Source organism: Strongylocentrotus purpuratus, unplaced genomic scaffold, assembly GCF_000002235.5.
Source record: "Strongylocentrotus purpuratus isolate Spur 01 unplaced genomic scaffold, Spur_5.0 spur5_scaffold_13, whole genome shotgun sequence".
In the NCBI taxonomy this organism is placed as follows: domain Eukaryota; kingdom Metazoa; phylum Echinodermata; class Echinoidea; order Camarodonta; family Strongylocentrotidae; genus Strongylocentrotus; species Strongylocentrotus purpuratus.
Genome location: NW_022145598.1, coordinates 17,546,003 through 17,564,120, shown reverse-complemented (window position 1 = coordinate 17,564,120; position 18,118 = coordinate 17,546,003). Strand labels below are relative to the sequence as shown.

At 35.4% G+C, this 18,118-nt stretch overlaps 1 protein-coding gene across 1 annotated transcript in view; it reads left to right on the top strand.

Annotated features, from left to right (window-relative positions):
• The window catches only part of LOC115923026, a 13,856-nt gene extending 655 nt beyond the window's left edge, over positions 1–13,201 (top strand). Inside the window, exons 2-9 of the mRNA XM_030983053.1 lie at positions 1,338–1,490; positions 3,087–3,250; positions 4,297–4,427; positions 5,435–5,528; positions 6,444–6,785; positions 7,367–7,541; positions 9,054–9,187; positions 10,048–13,201. Of these exons, the coding sequence (XP_030838913.1) occupies positions 1,338–1,490; positions 3,087–3,250; positions 4,297–4,427; positions 5,435–5,528; positions 6,444–6,785; positions 7,367–7,541; positions 9,054–9,187; positions 10,048–10,371 (1,517 nt within the window). The 3' untranslated portion in view covers positions 10,372–13,201. The remainder of the gene's footprint in view (positions 1–1,337; positions 1,491–3,086; positions 3,251–4,296; positions 4,428–5,434; positions 5,529–6,443; positions 6,786–7,366; positions 7,542–9,053; positions 9,188–10,047) is intronic.
• The last annotated feature ends 4,917 nt before the right edge of the window (positions 13,202–18,118 follow it).

Sequence of the window (18,118 nt, the reverse complement as noted above, 5' to 3'; positions counted from 1 at the left end):
TGGATTTCTGAAAAATTATCATTGATAAATACTCCAAAGGGCAAACATTCATGATAGATCTAGGTCTATAGGGCCTAATCCTGGGTTTTTGCAAAAATATCAGGTCTAGGCTAGATCTAGATCTAGATCTAGAAGTCTAGACTAGATCTAGACTCTAGATTTCTAGGCCTAACAGTTAGATCTAGAGTTCTAACGTTAGATCTGCATTGACATTAGGCCTAGATATCTAGATCTAGATCTAACGTTAGATCTAGACTAGATCTACCCCATTCATGTAATAAAAAAAATGCAAAAATAATAAACATGGAAATTCAATCTCTAGATCTAGATCTAGATCTAGACTATTTGTAGCGCACACAACAGTCCAAACTCCACCCCCGGTTGAGCTTGATGTCCCATTTAACAGTTTTAGGGTGTATTATAAAATGGCTCTAGATCTAGCCTAGTATTTTAAGCATCGTGATTGGTCAATACGCGTCACATGGCATTGACAAATTTTTGATGCAAGCACGATTTTGCAGAAATGAGTGCAGAAAAAGCGCAGTAAAAAGTTATATTGCACGGTGCGTACGCGTGACCATGGGGATCCAGTGCGCGCGCGTACGCGTAGTACTAGTACGCTCCCTCGAGTGCATTGTAGGCTATAGGCTACGCGTAGCTAATATTGTACGCTCCAAGATCCACCATGATCCCCAGCGCAGCGTACGCGTTAGCTCTAGCTAGAGCGGGGTATTATTAGAAAGCAAATTTTTGTTTTACTTTTGCCTTGGATTTAGACCCGTTTTGACTTTTGGATTTTATAATGAAGCCAGGAATTTCAGCTGTCTGATGTAGACTCGTCTCTAGACACCCTATGCATTTTATTTTTAATCAAACAATGAATCCTGTAGACTTTTTGGTAAGCCTGCAAGGTCTTAGACCCTCATTTTATTTCTAGAACCAACATAACTCTAGATCTAGATCGAACTCTCGTATACTTAAGATCTAAACTTTTGTTTGTTGCTGTTTGTGTCGCTATTTTATAAAACAAATAACGCACTTGACCCTGTTGTGCGAAACGTAAATGCAGTGTTCGCTCGGTTTCTTCAGATGGTTCGCACTGTCAACTCGCCGCAAGCGGCTTGTTGCACAGAGCGGCACCAATATAAAGAAACCTCGCGCGTACTGCATTCACCGCTATTGCACTCTGGGACGTGCGTTATTTGTATACTATAGCACAGTTGGGCTTGTAGCAGCAGTTTTTGCAGCATTCGTTTATTATGACTGAGCCATCAATCTGTAAGAAACTGAAAAGTGCACTGTGATATTTATTCTCATTTATTTAATCTCTCCTACAGTCAGAAGAAAATTCCACATAAGGGATGGGGAAGATCTCGTACTTGTGGATGAACAAGAAGGGTTTGGTATAGACGATGACGTACTAGGAGATGTGGTGACCAGCAATCCCACAGTCAGCCTCATGGTGCTAAAAGAAGATGAAGAATGGTCTGGTAAGTTTTGGATAAAGTGCATTATAATACAAAATTGCAAATCCCTGCTAAATGTGATATCATCAGTAGCGGATTCAGGATTTTAAAATAGAGTTAGAGGGGTGCAAAGAGCATATTAAAAATAAAGAGGGGGCGCAGATCACAATTTAACCTTAGTAATGTGTATGTTCACGAGGTAATTCTCAAAATATAGAGGGGGCACATGCCGGGTGCGCCCCCTGCTGGATCCGCCACTGATCATTGTATGTGCATGCATGTTAAAATGAGTCAGCGTTCGTCTGGTAGCAGGTACAGTGTAGGCTTGTATGCTGTATAGAGTCTAGGGAATTAACATTTTGCTTTTCATAAGCAATAAATGAATGTGCAGTTCAAATTACAGGCACAGGTCTCAAAACTTGGTGGAGGAAAAAAAAACCTACCCTTTTTTGATGACGTAACCTTGCCACAAGAGCCGTGATTTGTGGGCGGTCAATGATCTAAATTCGAAGTCTAAAGATTATAAAAATTACAGATTCTTACAAATTGAATTTTTTAACAATGCAAACTTGCATTTAAAAAAAAAATGTCTTTAATTTAAATTGTGACCCCACCGAACAAATTTGAGGAGGGGACTGTGAAACGGGCGCCATACTTGTGTGTTTCTGTGCGTGTCTGTGTATGATCTTTGACCTTTTGCTTCAAAATCCTACAAAAGGCCACTCCTATGCCATTTCTCATCTGATTTTGATTCTGTTTGCTTTGTGTGATAGCACGAGGTGAGGGCTATTGGACCCATAGAAACCAATAAGTTTAATGGTTTCAATAGGGAAAGGGAAATAAAGGACCCATAGAAACCAGCAGAAAGGTTATATTGCTCCAATAGAAATCCAACACATACTTCTGTTGGTCCATTAGAAATCCATCAGAAAATTTTTGCTGATCCAATAATAGGAATCCAACAATTTCTTTCTGTTAGTCTTATACTTATAGAAAACCATCATGAAAGAATTCTGTTGGATTATATTGGACAGACCTATTGGTTTCATTGGGAACAGTCCAATGGAAAAGTAATTGAACATTTCTAAATGCTAGTATTATAATTCACTTAGACATGAATGAATGCATCAATTAACAAATTGTCCATTAAAAAATGCTCAAGTATTATAAAATTAACAAATGTGTCAGACCAATATAACTTAGCTGGTTTCTGATGGTTTTAGACTAATAGAAATTTATATGCAGTTGGACCTCCCTTATCCAGTCTCCTTTATCCAGATCACTTGAGAATTTGCCTATTTTACTCAAATAATTAGCGGAACCAACAAAGATTTCAAGCATACTCGTAATATCGCAAACTATTTGGGTTACTTATATACATTATTCCCAACATTGTTATTACACATTCAATTCAATTTTTCATGATCAGAAACATGCATTCATTCAAACTCGGCAACTGCATGTTTTGAATATAGGATTCCCTTATGCATGTTAGTGCTGATCCCAAGTGTGGGGATAAAGGAGGCCCAACTGTATTCAATTCTACCAAAGTTTAAGATGCCAGTATTCATTGTTTTTTAACAGTGCTCATGGCTTTATATCTTTTTTTCTTTATTAAAGGTTCAGATGTACATAGCATCACAAGTGCAGACACTATCAAGGTGGATACCAGCTCCTCTTCCCTGAGTAGCTCAGAATCTGATTCAAGTTTTTGCTCCAGTAGAAAGAGGCCACGATTAAATGCCCTCAGTGAATCAGGTGCAATCACTGACAACTCTTGTGAGGTAAGGTTAAGAAAAAATTGTTTGCTTCATTTCAATCTCAGCTATCATAATCAACATAATATAAGGGACTCATCACCTATACGGATTTCATATTATTTAAAATTGAAAATGATATTGGGAGAAAAAAAATACATCTAGTGTAGTTAGAACTAACATTGTAAATTAATATTTCCTGTAGTAAGGTTTTTGTAATGGTATAGGTTAACATTAGGCAACTAATTTGATTTCTTTTTTGGTACATCTAAGCTGACGACTCCTGTAAGATATTGGCCATCTTTTTTGCTTCGTCATCTGTCATAAGTTTTCCATAAACTTTTACAGTTTCATTTTCTTCCAATGGGTGGTATGATTTCAAACAAATGATATTATGTCTAGAGGTTTAAATTGAATTGCCAAATTTTATGAAATGTTTTAGAAATGGGAAAGAGAAATGAGGTAAATAATCATCGAATAATACATCTCATGATCTGGTTCCATATAGACCTCTGAGGGTATCAAGGAAAAGGACTAATATCAAAATTAAAAAGTTGAAGATGAGATGCATCGATTGTTACATAACCTTTATTGTAGTGTTCATGATGATCCCAAACATAGAATAGTTTCCTGCTGTATTGTTTGTGGATATGAAAGTAATGAACACTGTTCAGGGCACTTTAGACGGTCTCCCCATGGCATTGGGCTTGCATGTCTATATTAAGTAGAAGGAACTCGCATTACAATAAACACAAATTTACCTGTAGCCTCATGTGTCCCCTCGTGTGTGTGTATGTGCGTGTGTGCATATGTGTGTTTGGGGTGTTTGTGGGAGTGTGTATTTAACAATATTTAAACTATTTCAAGCTCTATAAATAAATATATTATTATTTAGAATTTATGATTATTGGCCATATATCAATTTTAATATCATAATGTACCTATATAAATTCATAGTCATTCATAAAATTTCGTGCCCTTAGAAAGGTCAGTATGAATTAAAGTGCCTGAAAGTGCATTATAAACTCAATATGTTTATTTATGACTTAATGGGATGATTTACCTGTTTGCAGTTTGTACAAGAAATTTTGCGGCACAGAGGTGATGCCATTCTCCGAGAGTATGAATTGACTGGAGCACTTCAAGATAAAACTAGACGGCAGATGATTAACCTTTTGGTAGCCCACATGCAAGAACACTATGGGTAAGTGCCAGCAAATTTTCTTTTATGATTGTGTAAATGCACATAATAATTATCAGGTACTACCAATTATGTGAAAAGAAACTGAGGTAACATGGTCAACTTTAAAGGAATTTGTTGTCTCTTCAAAATCATTTTTCAAAATATTCATTTTTTATGCCTCCGCCACCGTCAGGTGGTGCCGGAGGCATTATGTTTTCGGGGTTGTCCGTCCGTCCTTCCGTCCGTGCGTCCGTGTGTCCGTCCGTGCGTCCGTCCGTCGGAAACTTGTTACCACGATAACTTCAGAACTACTGGACGGATTTTTACCAAACTTGACACAAGTATTTATATACATGTGAGGATGAACTGATTAGATTTGGGGTTTAGGGGGTCAAAGGGCAAAGGTCACAGGGCCAAACAAAAATTGTAAAAAATTACCCGAAAAAAGCTCGATATTGCTATAACTTCAGACAAATTGAACTAATTTCTTTCAAACCTAGCTCAATTATGTATTAGCATGGGAGGAAGAAGATTTTGGGTTCACGGGGTCAAAGTTCATAGTGCCCAAAATTTGTAAAATCACCCAAAATGTTTCGGATTTCCAATGGCATGGAACAAGCAATAATATCTTTCTGATCGCATGATGGCAGAGGCTTAAATTTTGACCGTGCGTGGTCGAAGATTCATCTAGTTTTAAATGTGATTTGCACATGATGGTTATCAGGTATTACCAGTCTTGTGAGTGACATTTTTGGGTCATTACGTTAAAATAGATTAATGCCGTAGATGTTAGCGGCCTCATCGTCATGAGGCCTCACTTTATAAATGTATTATGAACTAACCATGTGATATTTTGAGATTTTAAAGTAATAAAAAAATACTAAACTATAGCAAATTATATGATGCAGACGAGACCACTAGGGGTATGCTACTTGTTATCAACATACTAAGTTCTGTTTTAATAGAGCCAGTCATGAGTCCATATGACTGTAATTCTCATACAGGAGATGTGCTTTCTTATTTCACAGCAAACATCCAAAAGCAGCTATGAAAACCAAATATGCCATGGGGATAGTGAATCTGTTTCCAAGACTCAAGGATCCGTTTACTAGCACAGGTCATGTAAGTATTATAATCTGGGCCCATATTCAAATAAATACTTTGACTAAGTAAGTTTTTTTACTAAGTATTTTGGCTAAGGTATTTACTTATTTTGTATTCAATTCAGTTCTTAGCATTTTACTTTAGTAAGTCAAAATTTAAGTAAAATACTTATTGAGAGGCATTGTGACATCACGATTTTGTGACCAAATGATGCGCAATCAACACATTGCACCAAAAATGCGCTACTTCATAATTCTCCGCAGCTGAGAGTGACTGCGCACATACATGTAAGCCTTCATCTACCAGTTAAATTTGTAAATGCTTTGGCTTAAGTCTCCTCTAGAGGTGTCTTAAATTTAAAGTAAAATACTTAGCCAAATTTATGAATTGAATACCAAAATCTGCAAAGTATTTTATCCGAGCAAAAATCTAAGAAAAAATATTTATTTTTCTGACTGAAGTATTTAATTGAATATGGGCCCTGCATGGTCCTCTCTGATAAGAAGGTATTGCATTCCATTAATCAAAAGAAAACTTATGATACTCTGATAAGATAAAAATACCCTCAAAATCTCTCTAAATTATATTCTGAGAAGAATTTTTTTTTTTTAATTTTATCTTGTGTAGGTCACACTCCACCATCTTTGGCACAATATCCAATAAGAAATGTATGATACCATTCTACTCTCCTTCACAACCACTCAAAACTCTTTTTTTCTTGAAGTGGGGCAGAGTGATGGCTGCTTCCTTGTATCAAAGTCAAGATGCTTGCATTATATGACACTAATGCTACTTTGCTAAAATTTCTTTGAAAACTACAATTTCTCATCACATCATTTTGTGCATCATTTCAAGGTTAATATTATCAACAAAAAGCTTATACATACATTTTCAACCACGCGGTCAAAGATTCATCTCGTTCTTTCACTTTAGGAAGCTTATTTTGATGCAAGAAGTAACACGGGATTCCTGGCTGCTAGAATAAAAAATGTTAACCGCACAACAGAGGAGAAGACATCCAACCCATTACCCAAGCCATCAAGCAGAGATGGTGGTCCTGGGAAGGTCCGAGAAGGTGACCAAGAATCTGCTCCAGGCTGCACCTATGATGAAGACCTCAACTGGTTACGACACTGTCCAACATTAGAACGTGATTCTACCCTGGTTGTTGAAAAGATGAAATCCACTTTTCCTGTTAGACAGCATATGGTCAGGGACGGACGCTCCGCATCGGATATTTTGGAACAGTTTCCTTTTGAAACTGTTCCAGGTTTGGTAAGTGTTACAAAAAAATTTACTCCTAATTCTTGATTTAGCCTCTCAGGCCTAAGGCAACAAAATTATGTGTATGGGAATTAAAGCATCAGAATTATTACTTGGCACTGAGGCATCAAATTCATATTTCTCTGTTTTATTATATATGTTTGAGATTTTGAAAATATCAGTCCGAAGATTCTGCCAGTTTTATCCTTCAATCTGTATCTGTATTTACCGCATGTGACTGTCTGTTGGTGAACAATCACCATTACTGGTTGTCATGTACCTTTGGACAGTGAGCATCAACATGAGTGATATCTAGCAAATCTAATCTATTTCAAAGGTCCAGCAAGTTTCATTCATGTATGGATTTTGTGTAGAGAGACCTTCAAAAGTACTTCTTAGTGGTTGCTATTCAGATAAATATTTGAAGAATCCCCTTTTCCTGGATCTGGGGTGTGTATATATGGGGGTCTGAGCTTTGACGGTACCTTATTATATTGCTGATTTAGTCTAACTGGGGTATCTGTACTGTAAAATTATGCATAGTTTATTTTTTCTCTCTTTTCCCCGTTTTCCTTTTACATGTATTCTTGCAGATTGAGGTAGATTTTCGGAAACTTTTTCCTGAAAATCACTCGCGTTTCCTGACCAAATGGCCCGAGTTGAAGCCCAAGGTTGTTACACTTGCAAGACAACTTCTGAAGCAGAAAGGAAACTTGACAGTGATGGAGCTTCTGTCATCTTATGACAGTTCTGATCAAAATAAAGAAGGTATTTTTGCACATTCCCTTGAATGCACCCTCCGATGTCATAAAGGGTGGAATTCTTGATGGTGGTTTATTTGAGACCATGGATAAACCATTGATAGGTTAGTTTAAATTTGAGCATATATGTGCTTCACACAAGCATGTTCATTGGACAAGTTTTAGAATACATGCAAATCTAATCCAATCCATGGTTTTGAACCAAGTTTAGACCTTGGTCTTAAACCACCATTGAGAATTCCACCAAAGAGCTTGCAGTCTCATTAAAAATGTATATTAAGGGACAAGTATGCTGAAATCACAAAAAATGACCCATCCCAATTAAAACAATTCCCCCCCCCCCCTTTTTTTTGTCAACTCCTCCAACAAATTATATTTATCTGGAAGGCTGGGATACAGTAGGGTTATTGGGCATCTCAAATAATGTGGACTCTTGTTGCAATGAGAATTACAAAAAATTACATTACATGCCCACTTGGCAAAGTTATTTGTAGTTGGAACATGCTCTCCATAATTCTTTTATTATATTAATTATATAATTATGAAGAAGAAATTTATATAATTATGAAGAAAAAAGTTTGTTGCATGGCCCATTGTGGAATCTTTATAAGGATTATCACATTGCCAATCATTACTTTTGAAATAGAATGAGCTTCTGTTTTGAAACAAAGCATCATGTTTATATGTTCACTTTGTTATTTTTCTTCCTCAGATATGATATGCATGGCTTATTATCTTATAATATGAACTTGAATCGACCCCACAGGACCCTGCATTTACATATTAGCAGCTTGCTTGTGTTTACTCTGTCTTTATTTGAAGATAAATGCTTTAGAATTCAGAAAATCATGATATTTTTGTTTTTCTTCATTAGTTAACTTTGAAAAATATGGTGGCCCATAGGGGACATATTTGATAAATTGTTAATTGCAACATTTGATTCCAGTATTGATGCAATTTTTGTGATTTAATCATGAAAAGGATGTCAAATTGGGTAGAAGCATGTTAAATTCAGTAGAACAAGAAAAAAATTGTAAAAAAAAAAACATGAACTTATGCTACTAAAGAGTTTGTTATATATGTGTCAACAGAGAACAATCTAGGTTAGGTGCTTTGCCATGAATGTTGCCTTCTCCCATGCATAAATATCCCGTTTATTATTTTCCTATTGATTTCTTTTTTCCCATCCCCCTTTGTATAAATTCTCATAAGAAAGAAGAAGAAGGCGTTGCTATAAGTGTCAGTAAAATTTCTCCAAGGGTGCCAAGCTGGCATCAATTGGATTTTTGGTTTAGTACCCCTAAACTGCATTAACAGCCACTTGCATGCTTTGGCTATAATATTGATAAGTCCTCGACTATATACTTATTTCTTATAATAGTTTCTTGTTACAGGCTATTTTGATTCAAATTTTAGCAGGTCAGTTTGTAATTATTTTGGTACATTTAACTTCTATTTTTCACCTTGATCAACATGTAAGCCTGTTTAATAATAACCATTTTCATTTTGTAATGCACAGGATGGAATTCCAGCACATCTGCTATCCTCCTCCTCTTGTGCCTATTGCCTCCTGCAAGCCAAGGGAAGTCCAAAGCTGCGTCAGCAAAAGTGTCCATTTCTTCAGCTCTCTCGAGGGTTATTCAATTTCAGAAGGTATTTAGCTTTTCATTACGAAAGAGAACTGTAAATATTAAGTACCGGTAATACCCTGTCACATAAAACACATTCTTGCTGCATTAAAAAAAAAGTTTCAGAAAGCATCGTGATGTGTGTTCAAAGAGAACAATTATATTGGTTTATGATCTCTTACATGAAGAGGCTTAGACTGATTTGGACAGAGAAGGTGCTCGAGAAATTTAGGCCTATTCAAAAACTTCACCCGCCTTGAAATTGGTCGGAGTAAAATAAACTAGAACAGTAGACATCAAGATTTGCAAACAAATACTAGGAACATGTTGTGTATGAAAACATAGTAACAACTTGTGTGATATATCAGGCATGTTGCCTTTGATTTTCACAGCCCTACATGGAGAATCAATAAATGAAAAGGAATATTTCATGCCACAAATTTGCTGCAAGTTAATAATAGTGCAGAAATTGCAGTATCTTTATTTTTCGTACTCCTTTTGTGGAAGTTGAAATGTCTTGACCACATTAGAAAGACCCTTTTTAATCATATACATAAAACAAGCTTTGAAAGTACTTGCATTTTTACCCCTCTACAGGGTAAGAAAAATTGTATTTCATTACAAAAAATATCATCTGATATTTTGATGTTATATCATTTGATGGACCAATTCCAATTCTTTTCTTTGATGTAAATTTGATTTGGTTTTATGTCCTACATTATTGTCCAATAACCCTTTTGTAAAAACACAATTTCCCCCAGTACTACATGTAAGGCTGTCTTTTAAAAATGTTGATCGAAATATGTTGTTCATTGAAATGCGTTGAGTATTGAAATGCGTTGAGTGCTAGTTACATTCTATACAAATAATTTGTTTTCAACACAGACAGGAGGGAGTATTCAAGCATTCCTCGACAACACAAAAGAGACCAAGAGTCAACCGTTCCTTCTGGCAATTGGCAATTCCAAGGCCCGAATCACCAACTACATGATCATTGTGGATCACAAGGCCATTCCATGTTCGGCACGCACGGTCGAAGCAGCAGTAGATTTACTCTTCAAGACCCACTTTGTCTTTGGCCTGCAGTACTGCTTGTCTCTGCGGCAGTTCTGGACTTTTGTCCAGACTGCCATTTTTGAAATCGATATCGGAGTGTCCCGGGAAACACCAAGAGTACGTGAAATTAGATCGAAATTGTTAGCACCATGATTTGCTTCAAATGCCACAAACAGTTTGCAATACCCAAATTGGTTCAACATTTGAGATTGAAACATGGAGTTATTGAAGATGGTAAAGAAGTATTGACCTGTGGGCAGGGAGCTTGTGCGAGAACATTTCATACTTTTCGAGGATTTCGGGGACATTTGCAGACTCACCTTAAAACCGATTTTCCAGATAATAAAGAGCAGTCTAATGAAAATGATAAAGTGAGTGACTTTCCTGAAGAAAGTCTTGAAAGTCTTCAAGAATACAATATTAATAATGATGAGATTGTTGAAGATCAGGATGTATATGAAGATGACATTTTATCTGTAGATACCTTGAACAGGCAGTGTGTAAATGTAATTTCAAAATTTTCAGCAAATAGTGCAAACTCTGGAAAAGTTGTAAATGATGTAGTAGAAACAACCAGTGCGATTGTAGGTGATGTAGTAAAAAGTGCATCGGCAGCCGTTACAGCTGCTTTCTTAAAACATAAGCTGCCTATAGAATCCGAGGCTTATAAGGAGATTCAAACACATTTTGCTATGCTTGAAAAGCCCTTTGAAAATTTGAATTCAGAATATAAGCGGACAAAGTATTGTGAATCAATTGGACTTGTTGAACCACAAGAAATCAAGTTAGGCATCCGATATGATAGTCGTCTCAATAAAAGAACTAAGCAGTATGAACAGATTGCTATTGAAGATACATTTGTTTACGTTCCCATTTTAGATTCTTTGAAGCAGCTTTTAAGCAATAAAGATATATTGCATTTTGCTACTCATGACCATAAGAGCACAGATGGTGTAATGAGAGATTATTGTGATGGTTCACAATTTGAGAAAACCCCTCTTTTCCATGAAGATGAGAATGCCCTCCAAATTCACTGTTTTTATGATGATTTCGAGACTGTGAACCCCATTGGTTCAAAAACAAAAATTCACAAGATAGGTGCTTTATATTTCATTTTGAAAAATCTGCCACCAAAGTATAATTCCAATCTTTCCAATATCAATCTTATAGCTCTATGGTATGCTGAAGATGCCAAGAAATATGGATTTAATGCTATTCTCAAGCACATTGTAAAAGACATTAATATCCTGTCAACAGTTGGCATTGCTCTCCCTAATGGAATTGTGAAGAAGGGGACCATTACTCAAATAAGTGCTGATAATCTTGGTGCTAATTCCCTACTGGGATTTGTAGAGAGCTTTTCTGCTCATTATTACTGTCGATTATGTGTTACAAGTAAGGAAGAGGCACAGAACAAATTCAAAGAGGTTTCAATGGATATGCGCACCAGGCAGACTTATGAGCAACATTTAGAAGAAGCTGAAGCTCAAACTACCCAGTCACATGTGTTTGGAGTGAAACAAAAGACTGTATTGAATGATTGTATTTACTTTCATGTCTTGGCAAACTTTTCACTAGATATAATGCATGATCTTTTGGAAGGCATAGTTCAGTATGAGCTGAAACTTGTTCTAGAGTATTTCATATATGAAAGGCAACCGCCCCTCTTGTCCCAAGATGAACTGAATCAGAGAGTCGCCAGCCATTGCTTAAACCGTACAGATAACAAGAACAAACCATCCTTTATTAAACTTAGGTCAGCTAGGAATGATGTTGGACAGAAGGCTATGCAAGCATGGTGCTTGATTCGAAATCTGCCATTCATAATTGCTCAAGACATTGAAGAAGGAAATGTCTACTGGGAATTGCTACTTAGATTACTAGATTGTATGGACATTATTTTTGCTCCTCAATTGACAGCAGGCTTGATAGCCCAATTGTCTATTCTTACTGAAGAACATCACACACATTTCCAGAAAACCTTTCCTGACAGAAGGTTGTTGCCAAAACACCACTTTATGGTGCATTATCCAACGTGTTTGAGAGAAGTTGGGCCACTCATACATGTATGGTGTATGAGGTACGAAGCGAAACATCACTATTTTGGCCGTGTTGCAGAATCTGTGCGTAATTACAAAAACATTTGTAAATCACTTGCCAAAAAACATCAGACAGCACTAACGTTCCATCTTCAGTCAAACCATCCTTTGGAATATCTGGAGGTTGGGCCAGGTAGTTCACTACTTTTGTCAGATTTAGATGAAAATATTGGACAGATTGTGCAAGAGCAAATCCAAGTAGAGGATCTTTCTACTGAATTATTTGATGCCAACTGGGTTAAAGTACATGGAACACATTATCAGTTGTCACTTCTGGTCTGCCATGATGTTAGCGAGCTTCCTCTGTTTGGTCAAATAGAGCATATCATTGTACACAATAGCACTGTATTTTTTGTACTTGTCCAATTAGATACAGTGTATTACAATTCACACTATCATGCCTATGCAGTAGAATTTAGTTTTCCACGTTGTCATGTAGTGAAGAATCAAAAGGAACTTGTTGACTACAAACCACTAGATTTGATGACAACTTTGTCGAAGACAGACTCGAGGAAGTATGTAGCACCAAGGCATGTACTTTTTAAGTAATTTGAAGCTTTCAAGCTAATGTCTGGTTTTGCTTAGTGGTATCAATTGGTTTTAAAAATAATTTTGATCAATAATATTTTGGACTCTTAATTGTTAACATCTTTAAATTGGTTAATTCGAAACCAAATTGAAGTCAAATAGCTGTTGTATATTTTCTTTTTTTTTCTTACAAGAAAAACAATTCTATGATGTTTGTGCATGAAAGCCAGTGAACTAGAAGTGCATGGACTGATTTTTGTTGTTGTTGTTTATATCCTGTTGGAAAAACGAGCAGCGAATTAGTTGATATAGAAATGCATAATTTTACTTTTTGATTTTTTCTCCCAGGAGTAAAATGGGAAATACATGTTTGTAAACAGAAAGCTGTAAAAGAATGTTCACCTATATTAGAATGAATGTGGAATTTATAGTGTTTTTTTAATGTTTTTGAAACATTTGTTTAACCCTTTACAAGCAGTGAAGGAGATAAAAATCCCCTGAAATAATTAAATCATCCTGAATCTCAATGGTTGCAGGCCTGTGGTAAAAAAAAATCTTGTTAAACAAAACTGCTGGATAAGATTTGTTAGTTTTGCTATTGTTCTTGAAGGCTGCTTCCTAGCATAAGACATTAAAAAGCCTTACTATAATTAGTCTGCGAGCACAGACCATTGGCTTCGGTTTTGCAATTTGCATAGTGCACGATGTAAAATGGAATATGTTTGTAAACAGAAAGCTGTAAAAGAATGTTCACCTATATTAGAATGAATGTAGAATTTATAGTGTTTTTTCAATGTTTTTGAAACATTTGTTTAACCCTTTACAAGCAGTGAAGCTAGGAGATAAAAATCCCCTGAAATAATTAAATCATCCTGAATCTCAATGGTTGCAGGCCTGTGGTAAAAAAATCTTGTTCAACAAAACTGCTGGATGAGATTTGTTAGTGTTGCTATTGTTCTAGCATAAGAAATTAAAGTCATACTATAATTAGTCTGCGGGCACAGACCATTGGCTTCGGTTTTGCAATTTGCATAGTGCACGATGTAGAGTCTGCATTTAGAGACTACATATACACATACAGTTATGCTCCCTTTAAGGGATCATGATATGAGTGAAAGTAGTCTCTGACTGCAGACTCTGAAATATGCACTACGAAACTTGCGAAAAACCGAAGCCGAGAGTCTGCCTGCAGATTATACTAGCAGTTTCCAAGGTTGTTTTTTTTTGGGGGGGGCACTCTGTATATTTCATATGAAAAAGATTCTGTGATATTTTCCTTCAGCATGCATGTACTAGGATTCAAGGTGAAATGTGTCAAAATTCTTATTAGCTACATAATTCACTCTGATGTAGAAGCATAATGTTTGTTGTTTTTTTTGTTTTGTCTTCATTTATACATGCATTTTGCATCCTGTTTAGTTTCTATTTATTAGAAACGACTTTGATTTTTCATTCCTTGAAAGGAATTATGACATTGTTTAAAGTTTTTATATTGGAAAATTTTTAGTTACTTGTTTCATCCTTTTTTTTTTTTTACTTATAAGGGTGGATTCATAATAACAGATTTTGAATGATTTTTAGTTACTTGTTTCATCTTTTTTTTTTACTTATAAGGGTGGATTCATAATAACAGATTTTGAATGATTTAAAAAAGTGTGTTTTGTTGTATTCAGACAAATGAGTCACAGATTTTGAATACATGACAAAAGGATTTAATGTTGAACCATACAAGATAAAAACGCTAAGCATCATTGATTTCAACATGAATGAAAACAAGTTGTTTAATTTATTGATTAAACAAGCACCATGTGTTTTTGTTTACGAAAAAAAATTGTTTCTTTTCACTTCTTGTGTGTATTTGAATATTTTCTGTGCATGTGTTAAGATGGAGTGAGCTGGAATGAATTGTTGGTGTTGAAAGAATGGTGTGTTGAGTTTTTTAAACACTGAGACTAGCATTGAATTGCAATACCAAGAGTAGAAAAGTAGTAGACCTTTAGTGTTATATAACACCAAAAATAGGATTTATTGCAACACCGAAGAATGGTGCTGGATTTTATATTAACACCATAAATAGAATTGGATTGCAACACCAAGAGCAGAATTATACTATTTAATTCTAGAATTGGTGTAAAATAACACCAACAATAGAATTGAAGTGCAACACCAAGAGTAGAATTAAAATTATTTCATTCCAGGCGGTGGTGTTAAATAACACCAGAAATCAGATTCATTGTTACACCAGAAAATGGTGTAGGATTTTATATTAACACCAAAAATAGAATTGAATTGCAACACCAAGAGTAGAATTGAATCATTCAAATCCAGACCTTGGTGTTAAATAACACCAACTGGTGTTTTCCGATATAGATACCGGAATGGTGTTAATATTAACACCTATGGTGTTGAATTTAACACCACTGTTTTTGCAGTGTATGCATGCTCTCACGAACTACACGCCTTAATGGTTTTTGCTTTTAAGGGGTAGCGTGATATGGAGTAAAAGATAGCTTAAAGGTAAACTTGAGTTCTGGTGAAAAAGAAAATGAATTCTCACAGAATCAAACGAAATTAACACTGAATGTTCAAGAGTACAAATAAATGTCATTTGCCATACAATTTTGGTAGAAAATGTATACTGGCTGAGAAATCAAGGTTAGTAGCCCCGACACCATTTGTGTAGTCCCATATACATCTTTCTGTGTACAGTGCTTGTTACTTTACCAAGACTCGGTCAGATTTGTTATGATTTTGATGACTCCAGAACCTTGCAGTACACACCAATACTTGCATGCTACATGATCAACGTTTTCTGATCCATTCCACACCTTTTTCTTTCACAATGCAATCGCATGACCAGAACTCAATTTTATCTTTTATAATGGAAGCTCCTTTATTCAATTCAGATGCTGAATCATAATATAATGATAATGGAATTGTTTTCCTCTTTCACTTTTGCTTAGTGTAAAACCGAAGAGAGACATATTCAATTTTGCTTTGCGACGTTGGCATTTACACACATTATACCGTGAAAAGAATTCACCCCAAAACCCTTTTTTCTTCTTCATATATCGTTGTTATTTTTTATGTAATTATCTTCGTTCGTTTATTTGTAGAGTTTATTATTTATTTATTTACGCATGTTCAAAATTTCACAATTCATTGGAGTTAACATCACATGAAAAAGAATATAATACAACAAATCATTTTCAATTTTACAATCCATTTGAATTGACTTCACATGTAAAAGATAACAATGTTTTTATCACAGACAAGTTGCAACTATTATACAGTTTAAAGAATGAACACACACAGACTTTGAAGATGATTCTTTTCAGTTTTTACCTTTTGGCCTTATAAACGTTTTAGTAACACTCGGTGTTTTTGATAACGTTAAAACTGTAGAATAACATGTCATGCCATTTCATGAAAAAGGTAGGCTTGTACGATCCGTAAATCTGGAAATTATACACCAGCCCACTGATCTACTACTATTAATATTCATTCCTATTGAAATATTAATGAGGTGAACTATATAAGCAGTTTACCTCAAGGTCATATTATTTTCTTCAGAACACGTATGGTTGATCATTGCTGATTGAATTATAGATATACTTTTCTGCTGATAACTCAATTATAATTCAATGGTGGATGTTCGAGAAAGCCGTTACATTAAATTAGGATTTAGATCATAGTGGATATACACAAGCGTATCCGGGGAGGGCTTTGGAGCTGAAGGCCTCCTGTCTCGAGGACCCCATGAAACAAAATTAAAGAAAGGGAAAAAAGAAGTTTTTGTATTCCCCCGTTTAAGTTGTAGGGCCCTTTTTATATGAATTAATTAATAAATGGTAATATTATTCTTATTAAGCACTTTTACAGAATACTGATCAGAGCGCTGATACCACAAAAACACACATACATGTATATTTGGAACAATAACATATATACATATAACACTTAGCAGTAAACAGAGTTTTCAATATGCAAATATTGGGTATAATATTCATAGGACAAATAAAACCATGCCCATCATTATGTGCAAGCGGAAAAGTTGTTTACAGCCTGGGAATGATAGGATGGGACTGTAGAGAGTGAATAAGACAAAGAAACTAATCTTTATGAGGTAAAACATCGCTATAAAACTGACAGGAGGAGACTCTATAATTTATTTCAAATTGGGACATAGTTTTGTGGCTAATGCTGAACAGGGGCAGATCTAGGGGGGGGTCTGCTTTTTACACCCCCCCCCCCTTTGGCGGCCAAGTGAAAAAGGAAAAAAAAAAAGGAAAACAGTAAAACGGCGCGATTTTTTGATATTTTTGGGGGGTCAACTCCCCCCCACCCCCTTGGCAAAAAGCTAGATCCACCCCCTGCTGACGACAGGCGCAGCTAGTTGACGACTGATGTCAGCTACCGCTCCATATTTTTTGATATCACACCACCATCACTGCCTCCGTCAAGCTTCCCCGATAAAGGTCAGCTAGGACTCATCCAAAACATTGCATCGCTATAATGACACATTATTTATTCTTTTTGATTTTCCGCCTGACTATCCATTTGTACATACATTTATCAAACAAAAATATCTCTTTTCTGCTCTGGAAATGTAAAACATCGCTTGGATCCTCATGGAATATGTGAAAAATCACCATTACAGTGAGTTATTGTAATAGAAAGGGAAACAATTATACAGGTGTGTCAACTACAAAATATTAACTTAAAATTTCATAAACAAAATATATGGGTAAGATTGAAGGGATAACATAATCAATTCGCTAATTTGCATACAGCCTTTATGATACATCGCTGTTTCATGAAATAATGGGAAACTGTAAGAGTCCATTTACTTTCTTATTGTTCGTCCGATATCGATGAAACTTTCACCGATTCGTTTGATTATTTTCTTTATTTATTCAATTATACTTACAAAAAATGAGTCGGACTTGTATCACAGCGCATTGCAAACTTATTATATAAATGTAAATACATGTAAACCTAAGACAATGGTTTACAATGGTTGAGTAGTTTTTTTAAGAAATCACTCTTTTCAGTTCTCTCAGGATCATCACGTGACGTAGCTTTATCATATTTGATTGATTTTTGATTTGATTTGATTTTCTTCTGCATTCATAATTATAAGTACACAGTTTTTTTTTTATAACAATTTTATTATAAATACAATACCATTTTCTGACAGTGAATCATAAATAAGCAAATATATATAACAATTGTTATTTTCAAAAAACGAAATGATAAACTGTCAAAATACT